Raw genomic sequence first — 9,982 nt, forward strand, 5'->3', positions numbered from 1 at the left:
CATAACTCAGGTCTCTTAAGTTTAAAACAATTCTGTTATGGTTAAAAAAGTTGGTTAAATAAATATTTAATTGGAAGTCTGTGTTTGTGTTCTTTATTAAAATTAAATCATTTAGCAATATTATAAAAAGTCCAGGCAGAGCTGCACATAAAATATGGTTTCAAATCTTTTCAATAATTATCGATATCGATCAATATGCATTTTTTTTATCGATAAGCTTTTTTTCTATATTACCCAGCCCTAGGTGCATGTGAAAAAATGGGCTTGTGCATACTCTTGCACATGCATTTTTTTTTTTAAGTGGAGAGGGCAGGTCTTTTAAAAAAAAATTGAGCTCCGATTTTTTGTTTTCAAATTCTTTATACTTCAGTCTCCCTTAACCCATCAGATGTCCTTTGTCTCATTAACCATTTAGCAGAGTCAACAAACAATTTTCTATTTCAGAAAAAAACATCTTTCATTTTCATTGTTGACTTGACCTGACCAGTAACACATCATCGCTGATGAAAGGTGGCAAATTAGATAGGATGGTCTTTGTAGCAGGGTTAACCACACTTCTTCACAGCAACTGCTGTTTTAATACCATGTCTGCATAAAAGGCTCCTGCAGCACTGTAACTTGTCAGCCATTACACAGAGCTAAAAGCTTGGTGCTGCTGGAAAATACACCATTGAAGCAGCAGCGAAAACAGAATGTGCGAAACAAAATGAAACAAAAAAAAACAAACAAATGAAACAAAAAAATAAAAAGTGAAGTTCAAACCTTTAGATAACCTCACACTCGTTCTAGTTCAACTTCACACATGCAGCAGACGCTCACACATGCGTGTGCAAGAGAGAGAGAGAGATGCATTATAGTTGCCAGTTCACCTAGATTAGCATTATAAATATCTCCAGAAGTTATGATGTTATATTTCAACTTAAGCCTTTCAACACATGTAAATAATTGCTTTTAAGGGGTGTCCCATCCCCGGCGGGAGCCACAGCCGGGCCCCGGTGGGCCAGGCCCTGTGGAGCCGCCACCAGGAATAAGCCAGTAGCAGCCCAGGCATCCACTCCCAAACACCAAGCTCCACCAGTGCACCGGCGAGCCCAGGCGCCAGCCAGCGGAGGGAGAGCAGGACAGGGGTAATGGGCTCTGCACTTGGTGGAGACTTGAGATGTGCTTGGGAGGGGGAGCAGTTCAGACCCCAACCTGACAGAAAACAAGGGACAGGGACAGGGACAGGGAGCCAGACCCGAAGCCTTCTAACATCCACATCCCACCACCCCACCAGAGATGTGATCCCTCACCTACATTACCATTGAAACCACTCACCACACAAGTGACAATAGACATCCAGGCCGGGAACATTCCCACTCCCCCTCCCTCTCCTTTCCTCAATAGCAGAGTGCAAACCCCTGAAGGGGTAAGCATCTGCAATAAGATAATAATCTTTGACCTGTATAGTGCACTCTGTGGAGGATTTTGTATTGTATTAGTTGTAAATTGGGGTTTCCTTGTCATGTTAAAAGTTCTTAGACATATCTGAGCCCAGATGTTTTGTTCAAAACTGATTGATAAATCCTCCTCACATTTCATAATAGGAAGAGATATTGTATCATCCAGTTTAGTCAGTGTCCTGTATAATTTAGAATACAGGAACTGACTACAGTAGTTTTTTGCGGGTGGAGTTAAGGGAGATCGGAAGCAATTTCCACCTTTCTTGGTCCTCTTCTATCTTTTTTAAAAGAGGGATGTGGTTGAGTTTGGTAACTCAGCTAATTTAGATGACACAGTAATTCCTAAATATTTGATATTTCCTGATTGCTTATTGCTGATTCTCTATTGCTGTTTCTCATTGAGACTCCATCCTAGAGAAAAATACCATCTATGCTGCTGCAATCAACACCTTTTATAGATGTTGGAGCTTGGCCTGTTTTCCAGTGTGGTCCTGTTTCTCTGACTGTGACTGGCTGGATGTGCTCTCTTCATCCTCTGGCATGGGAGCTGGCTTAGAGCTCGTCTGCCTGGCTGTGTGTTTCCTGGACGGGGCCGCCTTTTACAGCTGCTTTTTGTGTCTCTGCTTCTGTCTCCTTGAACCCCAGTCGGCCTCAGCAGATTTCCGCTCACACTGACCCTGGTTCTACTGAAGGTTTTTTCCTGTTAAAATCACACACAGTGTGCACACAAGTAATATAATGTAAGGCTGAATGTGTAGAAACATCACTTACAATACGGAACAGAAGATGGAGGATACTGATGTATTTACTTCTTACTGCACAGAAAATATCACAGAGTAAAATGTATGCAAATTGAGGAAAATGTTACGCAGACACAGATAACATCTGGGGCCTTCCTTAATTTAGAAATATATACTTTGGTTTTCACTGAGCCAAGGGGCAGATATTTTTTTTTTAACTTATTGTAAATCCAGCTAGAAACTCCCACAAAATGTTTCTACAGTTTCCTATCACAGCCTCTTAAGTTAAACTGTACTAACTAAAAAGATGCAATAGTAAGAACCTATTATGAATGTTCCTGATTTAAAGACACATAAAAGGCCAACTGTTAGTTTTGAAATAATGATAAAACCAACCAATCAGAATGACCATGTTTTACTTTCGTTTAAGCTGTTTTAAACCTCTTTAACCTCTTTAGATTTGTATCCAGTGACTTATCTAGTGAGATAAGGCATAACAATTTGAAGTTAAGTGTTAATCTGTATCTGTTGGTGTTTACAGTGTTGATCACATTATCTGCAGCTCATGAAGTAAAGAAGAATCTGACTGGAATTGTCGGAGGGAACCTCTCTTTACCTGAGCCTGTGCTGGAGTATGGATTTCTTTTAAAAAGTATGAAGAACATTGCTTTGGTGAAAGACAGAAAACTTAGGTTTGTTGAGGAGATTTACATGAACAAACTACACTGGAACAGAAACTCTGGACTCTTTACAATCACGGACCTGCAGAGGAACGACTCAGGAATTTATACCATTGACTCTAAAAGAGGAAGAGTTTTCACTACTTCCCACAATCTCATAGTTTATGGTGAGTTACAACGTCTCATTAATTATCAAAGCAGATTGTAGAATTCACTTTATTTTTAGCATTTAAAGGTAAAATTTTGAAAATATTAACAATAAGCCCCCCCAGAGCATGTATTTGAGGTTTGTGAAGGGAAATTCCTCTCAGATTAGATAGGCAGTGTGTACCAGAGAATTCATTCAGTCCTCCTCTGGACAAGCTGTTTTGACTTTCCACACCCTCCCAAAGTCTGCGCCGCCTACACCACCCAAAACCATGACAACCAGATAACCACTCAATGCCAATCGTGTAAGTTATTAACAATAATAATTAACTTTTTTTATTCTTGCAGAAATACAGACAAATCTCCCTCTAATCATCTCAATACAGAGCACAGATCATTTTTTCTAAACGGTTAATCCAACTTTTAAAGGGACAGCTAGACACCCTAGAGTGTAAACAACCTTTCCATAATCAAAGCAACAAGTACGCTTGCACTACACATTTAGGCCGAGGTGCTACAGCCTCTGTCTGCTGTAGTTAACTAACTGAGCTGCTACTGACAAAAGTAACATAAGCAATCAGAATCAACAGAATCAGAATTACTGCAAATATCCTGTTAAGAAAAGACTGTTTGAGAAACACAGAGATTATCCATCTTATAAAAGCCATTAAAAAGTTTATCAGAACATACGAGGACATAAATGTTAGCTGCATTGCTAATGTATTAGCGGCCTTAGCAGTCCAACACAGTAAAGCCCTGTCCAGCTCTTAAGGACCCAGCTTTGCAACGGACGGTTGGTATGGCTCCACTCTTCACTGTAAGGTGTGTAGAGAAGCCTGCTTTGTAAGTGCAAATGTTATGAAAGCAATCCTGTTTGAAATGCTCAGCACACTGATGCAAAACCCCAGGAAATCTTGCAGGTAGATTTCCTTAAAAAGTACAATCACTTCACTGAGTCTTCATGGTCTCAGATGAAGGCAGTAAAACAGACTTTTCTCTGTGATGCAGCCATTAATAGAGCAGTTGTAGTTAAAAGCCTTCAGCTGATCCAAAAATTTACAAGAGAGATCATATTTCTCCAATTTTAGCTTCTCTTCATTGACTTCCTGTTAAATTTAGAAAACAATTTAAAATCCTCCTTCTCACATATAAAGCCTTAAATGGCAAAGCTCCATCTTATGTTAGAGATCTGATTTTTCCTTGTGTCCTTATCAGAGCACTTTACTCTCAATCTGCACATGCATATGATGTATGTGTTTAGGTCACTGCTTCACATCTAATTTTTGTCTTTTGGAGGTGTAAAATGAAAGGCCAGATAACATATTTTTTGCAATGTTTACCACACATCTAATTTCAGCCTCCAGGGATGCACTAAATGTAGTGCAGATGTGGTATAAACTTACTTTATGTACTGTCTTTTAAGTCAGATTTATACCCAATTTAGATGTTTCAATGCTACTCCAATCAAGAGGCTTTTTCAATTCAAATTGTCAGGGAATTTGAATTTCTTGAAAGCAAAAGGTCTTCAAACTTGGAAACCAAGTCTAATGGATTGTTTTTTTTTACTTTTGTGGAATGACTATGACTTGGATGACTGAGAATCTTCACCAGCATAAGCAACCAGTTGCACATGAGTGGACACATGCAGAGACCAGTTAGGCAGAGATTAGTTGTTGTTGGTTTAAAGAATAACTGAGAAAAACATTGAAAAATACAAAATACTAGGGACCAAAAAACCAGAAACCATCAGGGAAAGTCAAGTGGGAGGCCAGGGACGAGGAAGCAACTAACAGCAACTAAACAACAAGGAACCAGCACTGAGTCACTGCAGAGGTGGAGTATATAAGGAGAATAGAACAAAGGATGGGCTAATGAGCTAAATATGGAGCAGGTGTGAGTGGAAATAGAAGGAAGCCAAGGAGAAAGGAAACAAGCACAAGAAACTAAAACCAGAGTCCAAAACAACCACCAGAGGTGGGCAACTAAGAAGCAGTCTCTGGAGGACGGCGACGAAGGCAAGATAACGCAAATTTATTTGTATAGCACAATTCAGCAAAGACAATGCAAAGTGCTTTAAATTATTAAAATATAGGAAAATAAAACAGAATCAAAGCAAGTAGGAAAAAAAATCAAATCAAATAAAATGTAGAAACAAAAAAGAATATTAAAAAACAGTTGGACTAAAGAAAATAAAAAAGCTGAACTAATGATGTTTCAGTTGAACTGTTTAACTACAACAGTCAAAGGCAATCCTAAACAAATGTGTTTTTAGTCTTGATTTAAAGGAACTCAGGCTTTATGCACTTTTACAGTTTTCTGGAAGTTTGTTCCAGATAAGTGGAGCATAGGAACTAAATGCTGCTTCTCCATGTTTAGTTCTGGTTCTAGGTATGCAGAGCAGGCTGGAGCCAGAAGACCTGAGTGGTCTGGAGGGTTGATACACTGATAGCAAGTCTGTGATGTATTTAGGTGCTAAGCCATACAGAGATTTATAGACTAACAGAAGTATCTTAAAGAAGGAGGACCTCTGGAGGACAGCTGTGATGATGGCGTCTCTGCAGCAGGGACCTTGGAGGGGGAAAGGAGACAGGCACAAGGGGGCAATAGAGAGTACCTAAAAATGGGTTTAAATATAACACAAAATTGAAAATTAACCAAAGATCAACAAAACAGAAGTACTTAGATAGTGAAAATTAAAAACTAAGTCCCAAAATGGGAGAACCATAACACAGAAATGCAAAATGCAAAAAAATATATATCTCCAAGATAACCAGAAAGTTTACAAGAAAATTACATGATATGATTAAATTTAACATATCCTTTTGTCTATAGGAAACCTAGAAGAATTAAAGCAGAAATAATAGAGTAAATGAAGTGTGTAAATGATTTTTGAAATATAACGTTCAATACATAGACTTTGGCTGTCAACAATATGTGGGACAAATTTCTAATTTGATTCTGCTGCTTTTAAAGGAGGGTAATCCCTGATGTAGCTGAAAGGGAAACATCCATGCATCATCCAACCATATTTTTCTAGCTGGATGGAATTTAAGTTTTTTACATATTAGAGATGGCTGTTATTCGTCCTTTTTTTTTTTTTTTTTTTTTTTTTTTTTAAATTTATGTTTTTGAGCCCTTTATAAATAATGCACTAAAAGGCATCTTGTCTAACTCGAGTAAGTGTAGGTCCACTTTTGGTTCTAATTTGAATCAGTTTTGCCTTATTGACCTTTTGGATACGAAAGGTGTCACAGTGCTTATGACTAGCGATCTGAAATTTGACTCATTTCTTGTCTATAACATGAACAACAAGTTTAGAGAGTTGGAGTGGTCAACTATGAATTATACCTAATATATTGAATATTAAGAATTGCATTTCTTTGCGAGAGAAAAGGGGATAATTTTAGACATGTTTAAAGATAAATAGCTTGTGTAAAACATACTGAGTTTGTACTCATATCTCAAGAAAGTAGAATCTCTTAGCTTCCAAATCAGATACATCACAAGCATGTGGGATTTATAATATCATTTTAGTGTCCAATGGCATTTGGGTTTACAATTTGTTTGTGTACAAGCTACAAAAATAAAGGAGCTACGGGGTCAAAAGATTCTAGACATTTGATGCTAATTGGTGGAAACACCTTAAGTGAAGATTTGCTATTGGTCACATTTTTTTCAGTATTTTCTAGAGGTACCATCAGTATTTATCTGTGAAGATTCTCTGTCATCCAGGTCATGGTCAAGCAAGTGGTGCTCCCCACCACTCGGTGAAACATCTTCTAGAAATCTTCCTGTCCATTGGCCTAAACTGAACTTCTTCAAGTATACCATCATTAATGTCCAGGCCTCTTTCATGAGTTTTTTTTTTTTCAACATTCCGTAAAAGCAAAGTTATCTGACTTTCATTTTTTTTCATTTTGATAGATTTTTTTTTATTATTTTGCTTTTGTTTAAGTTATTCAAGCTAGTTCTATGAAATTGTAGGTTTTTATTTGATTAAATGTTCGGTGCTAACTTTACTTTATGTATTGTTTGTATGTGTGTAACAGTCCTGCAGACATTATAGATATAGATTATATATATAGATGTGTGGCAGACGTTGGAAAATAATGCATCATCTGGCATTTCATTCTGCACTGGACACTGGACAAAATTAGATGTGCAAAGCAGACATTATATACATGTGTCTTTGCACAGTCGGTATGTTACAAAAATTATACAAATGATCTGCATTTGTTTTAAAACGTCTTTATGACATTCAGGAAATGACAGATCCTGCATTGAAACACAAACCTTAATTGTTCAAAGCAAGAATATTTTTTCTATTTCTATGGTTGAAAACGGGTGGGCAGTCAGTCACTTAAGGACAGGATTCATCCAAGTGGCGATTTTAATTTGTTGTCTAACACTCAGCTAGCTGGGTGTGTGTTCACAGAACATTATATGATGGTCCGTATATGATTTAATTACATTACATATTTCCCACCCTGAGGACTCCTGCCCTGTAACAAGAAGGTTCTGGGTTTGATTCTGGGTCTTTCTGCATGGAGTTTGCATGTTCTCCCTGAGCATGCGTGGGTTCTCTCCGGGTACTCCGGCTTCCTCCCACAGTCCAAAAGCATGACTGTTAGTTTGATTGGCTTCTCTAAATCCTCCTTAGGTGTGAGTGAATAGTGTGCGTGTCCTGTTTGTCTCTGTGTTGCCCTGTGATGGACTGGTGACCTGTCCAGGGTGTACTCCGCCTCTCACCCATAGACAGCTGGAGATAGGAACTAGCACCCCCCGTGATCCCACTTGGGATGAGAGTAACGAAAAATGGATTGATGGAATTCCCACCCTAATTGGGGTTGGCATTAAATAAATTATTTTGCACTAAAATGTGGAAAAACAAGCAGTGAAGATGAGAAGATTTTTCAGATAACTGGCGAAGAACTGCTGGCATATCTTTTGAGCTCTGTTTAAGGTGTGTAAATAAAAATCTTTATTTGTAATAAGATTACTGATCTCCAATGTGTTTATCCTCCAGATCCTCCTCCGACTCCTGCAGTAGAAACTCTGACTGTGAGCTCTGAGAGCTGCTGGTTGATCTGTTCTGTGGACAATCTGACGTCTCTGCTGTGGTACAAAGACGAGGAGATACTGAACCAGAGCAGTTCTGCTGTCTATTTACCCATCACTGTCTACAGACAGGACAGAGACTCATCTTATAGATGTGTAGCAGCCAACCTTGCAGGAAACAAGACTCTACATGTTAATGTGACGACATTCTGTTGGTTCAACAAGAAAGAAAGTTCTGATCATCAAAGATATTGTAAGCTTCAACTAACTATGAAGAAGTTATTTATCTAAAATGCTTTTCTCATTAGATGACTATGTTTTATGTCGTTTGATAGACTGGGCTCCAATTGTCTTCAGCAGCTTCATTCTGATCTTTACTCTGGTCGTCTGGATGATGATCAGGAAGGAAAACACAACAAGACAAACACACGGCAAGTTTTAATATACTCATTTTTACTCTAGCTCAATTAGTAGATATTATCTATCATCTCATGGATATAAACATCAGTGCCGATGTTAGAAAATATTCAAATAACCTTTTTTCTTTTGGATATATTTTGTATATAGACAAAATTAAAATTTTATTTCAATGTTGAATAATTTATTTGTTAGCTGGTTTTATTCCTAAATGGCACCGCTAGCAAACAGTAGTTAGATAAAAAATAAATGCTCCATCCAGGAGGTTTGTGTTGGTAGGAAAGAGGCAATACTAATAAAAACCAACAGCACTATACACTTCAAAATACATTATGCTGTGCTATTGCTTATCTTGGAAAATCGTTTTTTTGAAAAGTATCGGTATGATTCTCAATTGTGAATTATAGCACCTTTATTTATTATTTATAATTGTTGAGCCCATTTTTCTATGTCTCCTTTAGGATTTTGATGGAAAGCTTCAGTTCTTTTATGTTGGAAGGCCTCTTTGCCATCATCCACATTCTTAAGAGTTCTCTGTCCTGCTTTTTTAAGCCTTCCAAAGTCAACTGTAGACATATGTATGGTTAGATTATTTGGCACTAAAGGGCATTTGTTTGTAATCAAATATAAATAGTTTTCTTTCAAACTGGAAGACAGATGAATACTTTCACTACTCTCCCTCTGTTGGAAATGCTTCACTTCATGATGTCGTCCTAGAGCGGCTGTAGAAATGGTATTAAATATTGACATGACACCTCTATGTAGACCTGTCATGACCACTTCTTTTTCAAGGATGAGGAAGGACTGCTGCTCAGAGAGGAAATTAACAACAATTACTCAGACATGGATGAAGAAGTGAATAGCATTATAACATAGTTAGAAGCTCAAAATAAGTAGATTTTGCCTCACATAGGGGCCTTTTAACTTTTTTTCCACAGTTCCACTGTAATATTCAAGTTTATCCTCTGGCTAAGCTGCCCCAGTTATAATGCCAGTTATGATAAAATATGTTGGTATAATTATCATTTGAAGTATAAATCGACTAAGGGTAGGAATATATTTGGGCTTAAATGAAGAACAGCATTATTTTGCTATGCTTACTTTTCATCTTATAAATACAGAATTTCATCCATTAAGGATGTAAGAAACAGAGAAGAAGGATAAAGGATAGAGGTGCCTCTCAACAGTGGTGAGCGATGACCTGAGAGGGTTTTAGGTGTGGTGGTTCTGCCCTCACTCTTAATTTAATCAAAATTGAAATTTGAGTGTTCCCACACATTTCAATTTCAATTCAGTTTATTTATATAGCGCCAAATTCACAACACAAGTCATCTCAAGGCACTTTACAGTTCAACCAGATCATACAGTCAAATTTATACAAAATTTTCTATCTAAGGAAAACCAGCTGATTGCATCAACTCATTGACTCAAATACAATCCCTCACACTAAGCATGCCTGTAGCGACAGTGGAGAGGAAAAACTCCCTTTTAACAGGAA

The 9,982-nt window shown here is 37.6% G+C and overlaps 1 protein-coding gene across 1 annotated transcript in view; it reads left to right on the forward strand.

Annotated features, from left to right (window-relative positions):
• Positions 1-9,982, forward strand: part of LOC107101249 — a 31,921-nt gene that overhangs the window by 16,309 nt on the left and 5,630 nt on the right. The window contains exons 2-4 of the mRNA XM_015400090.1: positions 2,724-3,029; positions 8,036-8,320; positions 8,403-8,498. Coding sequence (XP_015255576.1) covers positions 2,724-3,029; positions 8,036-8,320; positions 8,403-8,498 — 687 coding nt within the window. The remainder of the gene's footprint in view (positions 1-2,723; positions 3,030-8,035; positions 8,321-8,402; positions 8,499-9,982) is intronic.

This window comes from Cyprinodon variegatus, unplaced genomic scaffold (assembly GCF_000732505.1).
Source record: "Cyprinodon variegatus isolate N-32 unplaced genomic scaffold, C_variegatus-1.0 Scaffold1069, whole genome shotgun sequence".
NCBI classification, from domain to species: domain Eukaryota; kingdom Metazoa; phylum Chordata; class Actinopteri; order Cyprinodontiformes; family Cyprinodontidae; genus Cyprinodon; species Cyprinodon variegatus.